General features: G+C 47.5%; 1 protein-coding gene across 2 annotated transcripts; it reads right to left on the reverse strand.

Annotated features, from left to right (window-relative positions):
* Positions 1 to 70: 70 nt before the first annotated feature.
* Positions 71 to 15999, reverse strand: DNAJC21 (DnaJ heat shock protein family (Hsp40) member C21). Of its 2 annotated transcripts, none has more exons than XM_088652907.1 (12): positions 15781 to 15999; positions 12450 to 12543; positions 12157 to 12280; positions 10550 to 10672; positions 9419 to 9723; positions 7827 to 7972; positions 6338 to 6425; positions 6004 to 6162; positions 4849 to 4888; positions 3479 to 3657; positions 2356 to 2434; positions 71 to 865 (listed from the first exon to the last, which is right to left on the reverse strand). In XM_088652907.1, exons 1-12 carry the CDS (start codon positions 15875 to 15877, stop codon positions 701 to 703), a joined length of 1599 nt encoding a protein of 532 aa, XP_088509033.1. In that variant the 5' UTR covers positions 15878 to 15999; the 3' UTR covers positions 71 to 700. The 2 variants fall into 2 exon arrangements, with proteins under 2 accessions (XP_088509033.1, XP_034956439.3); XM_035100548.3 differs by having other exon boundaries at positions 2356 to 2437.
* Positions 16000 to 16311: the final 312 nt, after the last annotated feature.

Consider the following 16311-nt stretch of genomic DNA (forward strand, 5'->3'; position numbering starts at 1 on the left):
GGGTTCAAGCAGTGCCTGTGTGGCTTCCCAGTCAGAACCTGGGACAGCCAATGGTTTTTTTTTTAAAAAAAACTCCCTTTAAAACAGCTGTCACCAATGTGGTGCCATCCAGATGTTTTGAACTCCCATCAGCTGGCAGGAGTTCATCTAAAACATCTGGGGTGCACCAGGCTGGCAGAAGCCAATTTGAAACTGTAAACGGCATGGCTGGAACTCACCCCCATGCTGCAAGAGCCAAATCAGGACAGAACCCACTTTTCCACATGTCTTATACACTATTCAGAACAGGGCTAAATTAATAAGGACAGGTGAGTCAAGGAAATGCTTTGAACAGCATGCACTAAAAATAGACTGTGTACAGTAAAATAATTTATTGCATCTTCCTGTACATGGATTTCCTTACAAGTAAGGAAGATCCTCTTTGTGAATTGTGTAGCTGTGCTTTGGGGGGGGGGGGTGTTATGAAATGTACATAAAATTGAGGCATCAATTTTAAAGGAGGACTGGGTTTTTTTGGGTGGGGGCAGAACACCGAACAATTTAAACAATGTGCTAGCACAGTGTTACGGGGCTAGGTGTTTCCGACCCTTTTTAATTCATGGTGCAAATCCTGCACCTCCTTGGGTTAAACGAGGGGCCTTTGCCACGGAGGCCCTCCAAAGCAACCAGGAGTTCCTCTCGCACATCCCAGAAAGTCCTGTTATCTGTTCCGCCTCTTTTCCTTTTTGCTCCTGCTGCTGTTGGCTCCGTTCATGGCTGGCGCTTGCACTGCTTTGGCATGGCCCGTAGCTTTTAAATGTTCGAAGAGCTTATTCCGCGACTGGAACTCGCAGCTGCAGGTAACACACTGGAGGGAAGCTTCGTGCTGGAAGTGGGGCAGAAGAAGAAAGGTCAAGTACTTTGTGAGCCTTCCTTGCTTGTAGACGGCACAAATATATATTCTGCTGGTCCCACCGCCTCCTCTCGCTGGGGCACACACAGGAGCTGCAGTTGGGAGAGGCACTGTGCTGTGCCTCTTCCAACCGGAGCTCCTATGCCGGCTCTTGCGAGCGGCAGAGGTACCAGCGGCCCAAAAGGGCTGCTGGTCCCGCCGCTGCCTCTCGCACGGGCAGGCAGAGGAGCCGCCATTGGGTTGCGAGTGGGAGCAACCAGCAGCCTGAAAGGGCTCCTTCTCCTGCTGCTGGTGGAGGGGGTGGGGACAGCCCAATTTCGGGCTGCTCCTCCCTCCGCTCGAAGGTTCCCGTTGCCGTCCGTTCCTTCGCTCCATAAGATGCACAGAGTTTCCCCCTTCATTTTTAGAAGGGGAAAAGTGTGTTTTATGGAGCAAAAAATATGGTAGTTCTCCCATGGCTACAATTCCCTGTATTCTTAAACTACAGTTACCAGGATTGGAGGGCGGGGGGGGGGGCGTACTTCAAATTTTCAGGGTGGGTCTGCCCCAAAGTTTTTCTACTCCTGTTTTGTTCCCCCAGTACCTCGCAAGACGAATGCCCTGCAAGACTAATTTTTCACTAGACGAATGCGTTTTGCAATCTGAGGTTGACTCGCAAGACGAAGCCGTGCTACAGCAGGCAAAGGAAGATAAGCTGTAGCACAGGTGAGCTATCTTCCTTTGCCTTCTTCCCGTGCTACAGCTGGTTCCACTCAACTCTGCCAGTTGCCGCCGCTGCGCTTCGGCTCTGGCAGAGATAAACAGAACACAAAGGGGAACCAGCTGTAGCGCGGGAGAAGGCAAAGGAAGATCAGCTGTCTTCTCGAGCAAGCGCTGCTGCCACCGCCAGTCCTCCAAGCCAACCGCCTGCTGCGCTTTGGCTCAGGGGACTGGCGGGGGCAGCGGCGCTTGCTCTCTTGGCTCAGGGCAGGCGGCAGCAGCCCCGGAGCCAAAGCGCAGCGGGCGCTGCTTGCCGCCTGCCTTCCCCGAGCCAAGCGAGCAAGCGCCGCCGCCGCCGCCAATCCCCCATAGGAATGCATTGATTAAGTTTCAATGCATTCCTATGGGAAACCGTGACTCGCAAGACACAATATTTGTAGGACGAATTGACTCCTGGAACGAATCAAATTCGTCTTGCGAGGTACCACTGTATATACAAATACAATAAAACATACAATAAAACCCAAACTAATCTAAATTAAGAAAACAGAGAAAAAGAAAATACAGAGCTCAGGCATAGGCAAACTTGGCCCTCCAAACAGTGCCCATCATCCCTGACCACTGGTTCTGTTAGCTAGGGATGATGGGAGTTGTAGTCCCAAAACATCTAGAGGGTCGAGTTTGCCTATGCCTGTCTTAACCCTTATCTCACACAGCTTGGGACTGACAGAGGTGGTAAAAAAAGATGCACTGTTTCTACATACCATTGTTTGATGCTCTGAAGGTACTCTTGCAGCAGAGCTTTTCTTTGTGTCTTTCGTTTTCTTCCCTTTCGCTTTCATACTGCTAAAAGAAAAAGAAGAAGAGCCATCTTCTTCACCTGCATTGCCCTCTCTGAGCACCCTAGTCAGCCACTCTTGAGTTCAATGGCACAGGTGGGAGCTAAATTAACTGGAACGGCACATGCAAGGATTCAAGGACTTTGAAACTAGCATTAATATTTATTTTATTTTATTTTTAAAATCTCCTTTGCAGAACGTTCTTAAAAATGATCCCACCATACCAGGGAATAGAGCACCAGCGACTCTCTAGCCCAGTGGTTCCCAAACCTTTTTGGCCCACCAACCCATTGCTTCCATACTCATTCCCAGTGCCCCCACCCTATAAAAAGAACTATTCATTTCATGGCTAAGCAAGGAAGGTTAACACCATGATAAAATTCAAAACAGTGACGATTAATTGCACATTCACTCAAAATCCAATTGAAATTGAAACTGTTTAGTCTTATTAAACGTTAATCAGTTTTGTTCAGTTGTGGAATGCTTTCTCCCGAGAGGCTCACCTGCCACCATCATTAAACATCCCTCTTTACCCAGGCCTTTGGCCATTAAATAATCTACGGCCTCTTAAAGCTGGTGTATGGGGGAGGGGGACTGTTGTTATGATTATTTAGTTATTATGTTGTCTATTATTTTCTGTATTATGCTTTTATTTTTATGCCCAGCAAAATGTGTTCTTGATGTTGTAAACTGCCCTGGAATCTTTTGATAAAGGGCGATATATAAATTGAATAAATAACAACAACAGCACATGCTCTTCGAAGTCTGATAGTCATTGTACGCCTTCCGTGCTCCTCTAGACAACCCTCTGCACTGCCCACTTTGGGAACCAATACCCTAGATGTCCTCAGGATTACCCCCCCCCCCACACACACACCATTCCTGAATGCCAGCCATGCTGGTAGTGGCTGATGGGAAACAGAGTCCCAACAACATCCAGAGTGACAGCTTCCCACACACCTGTATGATTTAAAATTGCACCACAAAGGAATCAAACCGCATTGCACGGACTGCTGCGTTCAGCATCCCCGCAACTTTAAACACTTACCTTTTCACCTCCGCTTTGGGCTCTGCAGTTTCCCCAGTGCTTGCATCTTCCAGGTTGTGCTTTTGGCTGACGTTTCCCGCTTCGTCAGTCTCGCTGCTCTGCTTGGTGCTACCGGCCTGCGTAGACTCCTCGGCTGGGGGCTCCCCCGGGTTTCTGTCGCTGGGAGGGTCTTCCTGTGCCTGTTGAATAAGAGAAGCATTTATAAGAAAGCAGTTCCTGCCGGCCAGGGAGGCTCCTCAGCTGCGTAAATGTCCCGGCTGGCTGCTTGCTCACTTGCCGAGTGCTGCCGGAAATCGGTTCTGCGCATGCTTGGTGCCGCTGTCTTGGTGCCCATGTCTGGGCACCGGAAATCGGGTGGAGACGGCACCGGAAGTCGCTTCTGCGCATGTCTGGACATGCACAGAAGTGACTTCCGGTGCCGCGCCACTGCTCATCCCTTATTTTCTGGAAAATATGCCTAGGAATGATGCAACTACGGTTCCCGTTTTTCCCTCCTTAAAAGAGGGCTCTGCTTCGTTCTTGCCTGCCCTCTGGTGGACACTGGTGGGAGTGCAGCAACTTGAAGTCACCTGGCAGCCAAAGGGGTTTTTCTACAGCCCTGGCCCATCCGCTCCCCTTCTTTAATTGTGGTCCTCACTGGCTTAAGGGCCCTCAAAAGATGACTCCCAAAGGGAATTGGGAGGGGGGGCCCGGGCTTGGATGCTCTCAAGGCCCAGTTTTCATCATGTGTTCTCTCCATAATGAGAGAAATGGTTGTAGAGAGGATATCATTCAGGTTGCCTTCAACTGCAGATCGACCAACAGAAGCCAACGTAAGAGCCTAATAAGAATATAAGAAGAGTGCTGTTGGACAAGAAGGACCATTGGCCTGATCAAGCAGATGCTTCTTATGTTCTCATGTACTCACAGCCTTAGCCGTTTCCTACTGTCAACTGAGAGCCAATGTGGTACAGTCATACCTCGGTTTAAGTACGCTTCGGTTTGAGTACTTTCAGTTTAAGTACTCCGCGGACCCGTCTGGAACGGATTAATCCACTTTCCATTACTTTCAATGGGAAAGTTTGCTTCAGGTTAAGTACAGACTTCCGGAACCAATTGCGTACTTAAACCAGGACCAGTCACTGCCTCTGTCAGCCTAACCTACCTCACAGGGTTGTTGTGGGGATTAACCATGCATGCCACCTTGAGGAAAAGCAGGGGTGCAAATGCTGTAAATCAATTGAACACATAAACTAAAAAGACAATTTGCAGTCAAGGCATTTGCAGTGGTGTAACTCGAGTGAATGCAGCCATTGCTGGTGGAGATTATACAACACAAGACATGCAACAGGAATTCTCTCTCTCTCTCTCTCACACACACACATTCTTACCATCATTGGTTTTTGTTTCTTTCTCTGCTTCTTTGAGAGCCTGTAAAAACAAAGTATTAAGATGTCAGTACTGCTCATTTTACTGCGCTGCTCTACGCTTGTCTGGTTCGCCAGAAGCGGCTTAGTCATGCTGGCTCCATGACCTGGAAGCTGTATGCTGGCTCCCTCGGCCAGTAAAGCGAGATGAGCGCAGCAACCCCAGAGTCGTCCGCAACTGGAGCTAATGGTCAGGGGTCCCTTTACCTTTGTACTGCTCATTTTAATTTTTTTTTCTGGTAAAGGAAGCACTATTTTTTTAAAAAGTTTAGGTGATTATTGTCATTGTTATTATTAATTAAATTTGTATGCCACCCTATTCCCATAGATATCAGGGTGGTTCACAACATAAAACCACAATAAATAAAAATAAGAACAAAAACAACCCATTAATCCCACCTTCTGCAACACATTTAAAAAGGCATCGGGTGTCAAGTCACCCAAATGCCTGGTTAAAGAGGAACGTTTTTGTCTGGGGCCTAAAGGTTACAAAAATCAGTACTGAGATGGCCACTGCTCTCAGACGCACAATCTAGACCAGTGTTTCTCAACCTTGGGTCCCCAGCTATTACTGGACTACAATTCCCATCATCCCTAGCTAGCAAGACCAGTAGTCAAGGGTGATGGGAGTTGTAGGTCCAACAACAGCTGGGGACCCAAGGTTGAGAAACATCTAGCCAGACATCTAGCACAAGGAAAAAGGACCCAGAGGAAGGAGGAAAAAGCAAGTGCTTAAGTAAGAGCCATTCACTTTTATGGTCATGAACATGGGGCCACTATTCAAGCAGTAGACAAACTTCCTCCATGCTTTTTTGTAACCCAAGCACGCTCCCACCTGCCTAGCAATGGCATGAAAGACATTGATTTTTACAAAACCCCATTACCAAAGGAGCTTTTACAGTAACAGCTGAGGGACATAGGAAGCTGCCTTATATTGAGTCAGGCCACTGGCCCATCTAGTTCAGTACTGCATCCACTGAGTGGCAGCAACTCTCCAGGATTTCAGTTAGGAAGTCTCTCCCTCCTTGGAGGTGCTTGGGATTAAACCTGGGAGCTTTTGCACGCAAAGTAGATGCTCTGCCCCTGAGCTCTGGCCTTTCCCCGTCTTGTAATAAGTACTTTTGTTTGGGTAGTTCTTCTGTCTCCTCTTCCTCGTCAGCATTCAGTTCATTCTCATCAGCCGCAGCAACAGAAAATCCCTCCTCTTCTTCCTCCAGTTGTTTCCGCAACAAGGCTACCATCTCTCTGTGCTTCTTGGACTTTTCGTGGTTCTTCATGCTGCAAAGAGTTGTCAGAGAGGCGTTAGGAAGAGAGCAGCTAGGCTTGAGCAGCCTAACAACAGCAGAAGTGGATTAAACACAGGCACACTTGGGACAAGCGCCTTGGAAATCAATGCAACTTCCTTCCAAAAAAGTCTGTGACACAAGGGGGTTAGAAAGAGAGAGAAACTCACGCTTTATCGGTCTTAAAGGATTTATCACAAGCAGGGCAGTAGAGATCATCATAAAAGTCAGTCTCGTCACCCTCTTCACTCAATTTATCTGAAAGAGATAAGCAACAGCAGAGGAACCTGAAATGACTCAAGTAAAGATACGTACTGATCCATTTCTACGCTTGATTACTCCTACTGAGTGGCATTAATAGGGGGTTACATTTTGAACTGAAGCCTTACAAGTGAGTGAAAGTCATGCCTAAAGGTAAAGGTAAAGGGACCCCTGACCGTTAGGTCCAGTCGCGGACGACTGGGTTGCGCGCTCATCTCGCTTTACTGGCCGAGGGGGCAGGCGTACAGCTTCCGGGTCATGTGGCCAGCATGACTAAGCCGCTTCTGGCGAACCAGAGCAGCGCACGGAAACGCCGTTTACCTTCCCACTGGAGCGGTACCTATTTATCTACTTGCACTTTGACGTGCTTTTGAATTGCTAGGTGGACAGGAGCTGGGACTGAGCAACGGGAGCTCACCCTGTTGCGGGGATTTGAACTGCCGACCTTCTGATTGGCAAGCCCTAGGCTCAGTGGTTTAGATCACAGCGCCACCCACGTCCCCTTAGTCATGCCTAGTCAGGAGGAAATCCCATTTGGCCTGTAATTCTATGCACAGTCATTTTTTATTTATTTCCTTATAGCATTTAAATTCCAAGCTTTTTCTCCACAGAGCTCAAGGTGGCAACCGCAGTTCTCCTCCTCATTTAATCACAACAACCCTGCCGGGTAGATTATGCTGAGAGGCAGCGACTGGCCCGGTGTTCCCCAGTAGTTTCATGGCCAAATGGGGATTTGAACCCTGGCCTCCCAGGTCTTTGTCCGACACTCTAATCCAGGCATGGGCAAACTCGTCAGTCCAGATGTTTTGGGACTACAGCTCCCATCATCCCTGACCACTGGTTCTGTTAGCTAGGGATGATGGGAGTTGTAGTCCCAAAACATATGGAGGGCCAAGTTTGCCTATGCCTGCTCTAATCTCTTTTGGGAATAAATACCCCTGGATTTCAGTTACGTTACAGCAACACACTAGAGTATTTGTGCTGTCTTAATCTACAGCTGCTTCTTTGCTTAAAAGACCAGATGAACCGATTTGCTAACGTTAATATATTGCCGTTTTCACTGTACAGTAAACCTGCAACTCTTGCGCATTTAATTTGTGCTAATTTGAAATTAAAAGGGGGCAGAAAGGGTGTGGGCATATGAGGGGGGGAAATACTTTGGCAATCCCACCTGCCATTGAACCCAAAGTGCTTTGTGAGTATACACAATTTTGGTTCCAGGCGTAATCCCCGGAACGTAACCCCCGTGTAACTGGTCTTCCGGTATTTGTTGCAAACTGCAAGTTGACTTGAAAACCTCTGCCTGCTTGGCAGGCTCCCTAGTCTGGAACCCAGCAGAAAACACTGGGCGATTTACCCAGCTCTGCCATTAGTGGCAAACTGCAAACTCTCCCTTACCCTCTTTTGATTCCTGCTCCTCCTCCTCCTCTCCTTCATCAGAACCATCTCCAAACTCCTTTTCGTACTGGGCTTCCATCTGCTGCAGTTCTCGCTCCAGATCGGACATGACAATCCAGCTCTGCTCCTTATACTGCTCCACCAGCCTTTGAAAGGAGAAGGTTCGATTTGTGTGACATGCTTGGCTATCAAAATGGCCTCACCAACAAAGAACACTTGAATCTCCCAAACAGCAGATGAAGCAGGGGCAAAATCTGGAAATAGGGTGCCTTGATCAAGGACAAAATATGGTGCTTGCTTCCCCAACAAATATTTCTTGTTTTCACAATAATTCCTTTTGGGTATAGTTGCTTCCCCCCCCCCCAGTAGGTAAAGGTAAAGGGACCCCTGACAATTAAGTCCAGTCGCGAACGACTCTGGGGTTGCGGTGCTCATCTTGCTTTAAAGGCCGAGGGAGCCAGCGTTTGTCCGCTTCCGCAGACAGTTTTTCTGGGTCATGTGGCCAGCATGACTAAGCTGCTTCTGGCGAAACCAGAGCAGCGTACGGAAACACTGTTTACCTTCCCACCGGAGCAGTACCTATTTATCTACTTGCACTGCATGCTTTCGAACTGCTAGGTTGACAGGAGCTGGGACTGAGCAACGGGAGCTCACCCCGTTGTGGGGATTTGAACCGCCAACCTTTCAATCGGCAAAGCCCTAGGCTCTGTGGTTTAACCCACAGCACCATCCGCATCCCTTCCCAGTAGGTAGCCATACCAATATAGGCACTGCCCTAAATCCAGCGCTGAAATGAAGGGACAGAACAATTTAAGAAGGATGTTGACAAGCTGGAAAGTATGCAGAAGAGGGCAACCAAGATGATCAAGGCTCTGGAAACTAAGTCTTAAGAAGAGCGGTTAAAGGATCTGGGCATGTTTAGCCTGGAAAAGAGGAGACTGAGAGGAGGTATGATAGGGGGGCCACATGGAAGAAGGAGCGAAAGCTTGTTTTCCATGGGTGCTTTAGTTGAGATTCCTGCATCACAGGGGGTTTGGAGTAAAGGACCTACAGGGTCCCTTCCAACTCAGGGACAAGAGCAAGCAGATGCGGGGAAGCTGTGGCACTCCAATGTTTCTGGACTCCAGCTCCCATTGGCTTCAGCCAGCACAGCCAATGGCCAGGCATGATGGGAGTTGAGGTTCCACAACAATCTGGAGCCCCGCAGCTTCTCCATCCTTACGTCAATTTCCCTTTCTGGGCAGTGGTGAGGATTAGGGGAGCAAACAGGGTGTGGTAAGGGCATTTTGCCCAAGCCCACCCCCCAAAAACATGGGAGCCAGCACTGTGCCCTTCCCTATGTCTCCCCCTACAAACAGACAACTCCATTTCAGGAAGGAAACTTCCGGCCTCGCCTCTGCTTTGACGAGCTAGTTTTCTACAGGGATGGATTAGGGGGTTTTTTGTTCTGTGTTGCAAAGGGTGGTGTTCTTTTATGGATCCTTCTCTATTTGGCTGTCATAATCTGCAAAGGGCAGGATATAAACCATCAAAATAAAAGAATAAATCGGCAACGGGCTCTCAAGAGAACCGGCCGTGGAAGCTTCCCATACTTTGCTTGCTTCAGTTTCTGCTTCCGGCGCAGCTCCTCCGCCTTCTTCGCTTTCTCAGCGTTCTGCTCTTCCAGAAGCTTCCGGTGCGCCTGAACCCGCTTGTCCCTCTTGCGGATGAAGGCAACCAGCTCGCGGACCAGCTCGTTGCGCTCCCGCCTCGCTTTGTCGCGGGTCTTCTTGTTCTCCTTCTCCATTGCTCGCTTCTCCCAGCGGTTGGAGGCCTGCCGGGTGTCGTACTCTTCCTTCCAGGCAAAATTCTTCCGGGTGCAGAAGCTCTGCCAGTAACCATAGAAGGGGTGGACGACCTACTTGGGGGGAGAGGGGGGAGAGAGAGCACAGAAGGAAGGATCAACAATGATCTATGTTTCAAAATTAGTCCTTTAAAGGGACGGTTTACAACCCCTTTTGGACAGGAAGGACTTGGCCACTGTATGCCATGGCCTAGCAACTTTCAGGCTGGATTGCTGCAATGTGCTCTACATGGGGCTGCCCTTGGAAGATGACTCAGAAACTTCAAAACTGACCCAAAATGCAGCGGCCAGATTACTGGCAGTGTACCCTTCAGATTTCACATAGGCTCTGTTTCCAAAAAGCCGTCCTGAGGCCCGATTTAAGGTGCTCACATTAGAGTCTAAATGACTAAGCCCCTCCCCAATAAAAAACACACATGGAAGACGACCTCCTTCCCTATAGACTCTCTCAGGTATCAGGATCAGAAGAGGGGGGCCTCTACTCCATGGAGGTGTCGTGGTAGATCCTAATGTGTTCATACAGAATGGCTCACCATAGGAGTCAATTTCCCCATCACCAGTCTAGATTTCTGGAAAGAAACAATTGCACTGGCGGAGAAGAGGAATGTCCACTATGTAATACCAGCATATGGGGGCGATTTAGCAGCAAACAAAACTACAGACACACCATGCAGAAAACTGTGTTGCAAATCTATTAGTCTTCCATTGCAGGGTTTTGGACGGGATGACCCTTGAGGTCCCTTTCCCAACTCTACAGTTCTATGAGCCGATGAGTCTATAGTGCAATCCTATATATGTCTACTCGGAAGTAAGCCCCACTGAGTTCAGTGGGACTTACACCCAGGTAGGTGTGTACAGGACTACAGCCTTGGTTTCTTACCGTGTCATAGTCACTCTGGGAGTCTCCAAAACTTGGAAATTCTTCAGCATCTTCCTCCTGAATGGATTCCATTTCTTCTTTCGCAATCATTTCGAAGACGTGCCGATACACTGCGAAGAAGCCCTGAAAGAGATCGCGCGGTCAATCCCAGAGAAAAGGCAGGGCTCAGTTACCTGCACAGGTGATGGTGTGTGGGAAGAATTGTTCAGGTTTCCAAGCTTCTGATACACAATTCAACTATTGGCCTGGTTGGTAACCACCGCCCCCCTTAAGGTGCATTCAGATGTGAGGAATATCCTGTTAGTTTCCCTGATCATAAAGCTAGCGCTTTTGGCTTGTTTTCTAATGCTCCTGTCACACTGCAGGACGTGTTGCATTTTGGAAATGTGACTTTTTAACCAATACAGGTGAAACTCAGAAAATTAGAATATGGTCGAAAAGTGCATTTATTTCAGTAACGCAACTTAAAAGGCGAAACCAATATATGAGATAGATGCATGACATGCAAAGCAAGGTATGTCAAGCCTTTATTTGTTGTAATTGCAATTATTTGTCGTTGTTGTTTAGTTGTGTCCGACTCTTCGTGACCCCATGGACCAGAGCACGCCAGGCACTCCTGTATTCCACTGCCTCCCGCAGTTTGGTCAAACTCATGTTCGTAGCTTCGAGAACACTGTCCAACCATCTCGTCCTCTGTCGTCCCCTTCTCCTAGTGCCCTCAATTTTTCCCAACATCAGGGTCTTTTCCAGGGAGTCTTCTCTTCTCATGAGGTGGCCAAAGTATTGGAGCCTCAGCTTCACGATCTGTCCTTCCAGTGAGCACTCAGGGCTGATTTCCTTCAGAATGGATAGGTTTGATCTTCTTGCAGTCCATGGGACTCTCAAGAGTCTCCTCCAGCACCAGAATTCCTCCAGCACCATAATTTGTCGTTAGGCGGGTCAATTATAAGTGGAATGTAATTAATGAAATGTAATAGCAATGTTTATTTTTGTATTATTGTAACTATTTGTTTTATTACTGTGGAATTTCCAAAAGAAAGCATTTGTAAAAAATAATATTGCATTACTGAAATAAATGCACTTTTCGACAATTTTTGCTCACACCAGTGGGTGCTGGGTACCAACATAATTGGACATTGTTGCTACTCTTCCCCCCCCCACATTTCTGCACACGCCGCATGCTTCTGTTCCTTCAGGAAAACACAAGGAAAGAGCTGGACGCTGGTATACCCCACCCCCAATTGAATCTCTTTGCTTCCATGATTTTCTGGATTAATGGGGTTGCAAATTAGTGAATTAGTTCTCTGGATAGCTAAGCCTTATGCATAAGGGAGGGAGATGTCTTTGGACTTGGAGGAATGCAGAAGGACAAAAAAAATTGTGGGAAGGATCTAAGGCGAAGACAGGGGGAAGAGCGAGTTCCATGAGCTCAGCAGCCACGCACACCTGTTGGTTGATAAAAACAAATAAAAGGGATATTGAGATGGGAAACAGAGTGTAGTATCTTGAAAACGGCATAGCTGGCTGGTATTGTGGACAGGAATCTGCCACAGTGCAACAACAGGTCTCACTGCCTAACTTCTGTGGTTCTCTTCGTGTTGAGTTACCTTCTCATCATCTCCATAGCCGGAGTAACAGGTAACAGTGAAATATTGGAAGACGTCCAGGCTGTCATCTTGGTATTCTCCATCGACGCCCCCTTTCAGCAAAGCTTCCCTGTGATTGTCGTACCTAAGAAGAAGGAAAGGAACAGAAAGCAAAGCCTGATGCTTTTCAGTGCAGAATGAAAGAAAATCGCCATTTCTCTTTCAATCTCAGGGCACTGGCTTAGACTCTATCATAGGCGGCTGAGTGGGGATTCAGGCTGCAACCATCCAGAAGAGGAGAAGGCAAGGCTTACCATGCTCTTTCTTGGGGATCGCTCAGGACGTCGTACGCAGCTTGGATCAGCTTGAACTGCTCAGCCGCTTCTTCAGCATTTTCGAGGTTCTTGTCTGCAAAGACACAGCAGAGGAATTTAAGCAACACAGCCAGGCTGAAATCAGGGAAGAAAGGGAAAGCGACAGTGATATGGCAGGAAGTAAATATATTAAACCAGCCAAAACAATTTACAGCAAGATGAACAGGGTGGGTTCAAAAAATACAGGGTTTCATCCAATATTAGTTTCCCTCAGAGTAAGCCCGCTGAAATTAATAGGCACAACTGACTTATAGAATCACAGACCTGTAGAGCTTGAAGGAACCACAAGGGTCATCCAGTCTGACCCCCTGCAAGGCAGGAATCTTTTGTCCGACGTGGGGCTTGAACCCACAACCCTCAAATTAGGAGCATCATGCTCTTCTGACTGGTGTCACCGTTCCATTTCAATGGATCTACTCTGAGGAGAGTGAGCATTGGCTACAACTCATGTTGTCTAAGGTTTGGGTAGAGAGGCAAGCCTTCAGCATACAGAGAAAGTGATACAATCCAGGGGTCAGGTGCACCTCTGTGGGGAGGGGATTCCACAGCTTAGGGGAAGTCTTAAGGGAAGGTCTTTCAGGTTTTAAGGACGTATGTGAGCCCCTTGAACTGGGCCCAGAAACAAACGGAAAACAGTACAGCTGTTTTGAAATGGGCCGTGCAGGTTTTGAATGGCACAGCAGCCAGTAATCCATCTGCTGCGTTTTGGTTCGGTTTAGAAGTTTCAGAGTCATCTCCAAGTGCAGTGGCCAAGTGCAGTGGCTGGCGAACCAGCCAGAACTGGAAATGCATTCCTAGATTCAGAAAACTGCAGAGTTTTGACCCTGAGGGTCATTTAGTCCAACCCCCTGCAATGCAGGAATCTGAGCTAAAGCATCCATGACAGATGGCTACCCAACCTCTTCATAAAAACCTGCAAGGAAGGAGAGTCATCCACCTTCTGAGGGAGTCCGTTCCACTGTCGAACAGCTCTTAGTGTCAGAAAGTTCTTCCTGATGTTTAGTCGGAAATCTCATTTCTTGTAACTTGAATCCATTGGATTGAATCCTACCCTCCAGAGCAGGAGAAAACAAGCTTGCTCCATCTTCTATTTTGACAGTCCTTTAGATATCTAAAGATGGCTAATCATACCTCCCTTCCATCTCCTCTTTTCCAGGCTAAACATACCCAAGTCCTTCTACCGCTCCTCCTAAGGCTTGGCTTCCAGACCCTTAATCATCCCTAGCCACCAAGGACAGTTGTGCTTATTAATCCTATTGATTCCCACAGGATGTGCTTTCAAGTAGGAGGGCTCAAGACATAAAGATGCCAAGTGGGACGTGCCTTAAAACATTGAAGTGCTCCCATATCAGTCAGTCTTCCAAAGCCACTGAGCATACAAGTCCTCACTGGGCTGTTTTTTGGGGTGCCCCCCTCCAACGTTGGTGTTTTTGTCTTCTGCAATGTTTGGGGCTCCCACTGCTGATGCCTCCCTGAACTCAATGGGATCTATTTCTGAGTAAACATGTATAAGATCATGTTGTCAGAGGTTGCTCATAGTAAGCGTACTCCATAGCATTTGTGCTGTCAGCCAGAGTTATTATGACCTCACTAAAACAATTAATGAACTATGTAGAGACACCCTTCCTGTGTTTGGATAATGCAAGAGTACAACATAACAAAGCAATATGGTTGGCATCCAATGCCACTCATTCTTAGAGTACATGCACTGAAATCAATGGTCTATTCTAAGTAATATATTAGTTGGCTGTTCAATATATCTAATATATTGGATGAAAACAGCTGAGAATTCTTTAGCACTTTTTAAAGGCTAACAAATTGGTTATGGTGCAGGTTTTTGCCATAATAAATTTGTTATTCTTTAACAGGAGTCTTTGCTCTTTTTTGCGACAACAGACTAACAAAGCTACACTTCTGGAAATACAGTGGTACCTCTAGTTACGAACTTAATTCATTCCAGAGGTCCATTCTTAAACTGAAACTGTTCTTAACCAGAGGCGTGCTTTCGCTAATGGGGCCTCTTGCTGCTGCTTCGTCGCCAGCACACGATTTCCGTTCTCATCCTGGGGCAAAGTTCTCAACTCAAGGTAACTCTTCCAGGTTAGCGGAGTTTGTAACCTGAAGCGTTTGTAATCTGAGGCATTTGTAACTCGAGGTACCACTGTATATCGAACAATGGGCTATTAATTGCTTATTTTATATTTTACATCAAACTACTGTTTTCCATTGTAAGCCTCCCTGCAGACAGTAAGAGGGTCAAAAAAGTAGGATATTAAGCTAGCAAGAATTAATAACTAATCAGGTGTCGGATTAAAAATACAGCTTCATTCTAGGCTACCAATTTTAATATTAGTCACGATATAGAGGCACCGAGTCTGTAGCCCTCACTATTGTCACTGTTGATGTTGTTAAGCAGAGCATGCAACGATTTTATGCTGAAAAGTGTAATACACTTTGATTTTCATTTTAACAGAACTGCTCGGTGCAGCTATTAAACAAACTTACAGAGCAGTCACCTGAATTACATCTCTGAGGTAAACTTTTTGCTTTTCCTTTGGGGATTACTCCCAAGTAGTTGTGCATAGAGCTGACTAAAGGAAGTTGAGCTTCAGGCAATCAGAAAGAAACGCTGCAGGCTGTTTCTCTCTCTCAAAGCTTCATTTCTTTCCAGATTTTTTTGGGGGGGGGCAACTCACGAGGTCAGGTGGTCCTACGAGATCAGGCAGAAACAGCCTTAACCCCCACCCCACCCCCCACCCGTCAGTCCTGGCTGTAATTGATGCCACTACAGGTCCTACAGGTGCCACACAACACCCAATTACCGCATTTGTAATACAGTAATTCGATCGTTCAGTGTGGCAGCACTGCCTAATGGTATCAGGCAGGCGCGTTCACCTTACTCTTTCCGGCGCCTGCTGAAAACATTCTAGTTTAGACAAGCCCACCCAGAGGCTTAGAAATGCTGGTGTGAATTTTAATCCGTTTTAGTATGTTAACGTCTCTGTGTTTCAATGTATTGTAACGCGTCCCAACCCCCGCTCCCATTTTATGGTTTTATCTTTTCGCAAACGGCTCTGAGGGTTTTATTATATATATATACATACATACACACACACACACCCCAGAACCAAGCGGTGTATGTGTGTGTGTGTGTGTGTGTGTGTGTATATATATATATATATATATATATATATATATATATATATATATATATATATATATATATATATATATATATATATATACACACACACAAGTAAATAATAAATACCTGGATGCCAACGTAACGCCAACCTCCGGTAGGCTCGCTTCAGGTCTTCGTCGGAGGCGTCGCGCTTCACCCCCAGCACTTCGTAGTGGCACTTCATCCTGGGAGGCGCCTACGGGACTCAGCGCCACTCAGCAGAAGGCGAAGCAGAGCGTTCTGGGGAGCCCTCCGGGGCCGGCACCCTCGTGCCGAGGGCGCCGAGAGACACAGCCGGCGAGAGGAGAGGAGGGGCCGGAAGGAGCGGAGGAGCCATACAGGAGGCCAAAGCCACTTCCCGCTGCCGGGTTGGGAGGCGGAGCTGACGACGGAGCGAAGCGGCAGATCAGGATCAGCTGGAGTCAGCGCTTGGGGACGCCTCTTTGGATGGAAGGGAAGTTGGCGCAGCGCTGAGCGGAGAAGCCTTTGGTGGCGGGCAGAACTCTTGGCACGCGAAAGTTCCGAAGCAGCGGATACCACTTTGACGTTGATAGAACGCCGGAAACCCGAACGTTCCAGCGCTATGGCGGCGTCAGAACTCCCAAGATGCTAAAGTTC

This window comes from Zootoca vivipara, chromosome 10, assembly GCF_965207765.1.
Source record: "Zootoca vivipara chromosome 10, rZooViv2.hap1.1, whole genome shotgun sequence".
NCBI lineage: Eukaryota > Metazoa > Chordata > Lepidosauria > Squamata > Lacertidae > Zootoca > Zootoca vivipara.

What these genes read in the sequence shown, in the direction of transcription:
- DNAJC21 (XM_035100548.3), bottom strand. Translation starts at nt 15,877, where the DNA reads ATGAAGTGCCACTACGAAGTGCTGGGGGTGAAGCGCGACGCCTCCGAC. An exon ending in GATCCCCAAGAAAGAGCATG is followed by an intron (nt 12,281 to 12,449) that starts GTAAGCCTTGCC and finishes CCTTCTTCTTAG; the next exon opens with GTACGACAATCACAGGGAAG. An exon ending in CCCAGAGTGACTATGACACG is followed by an intron (nt 9,724 to 10,549) that starts GTAAGAAACCAA and finishes CCCCCCAAGTAG; the next exon opens with GTCGTCCACCCCTTCTATGG.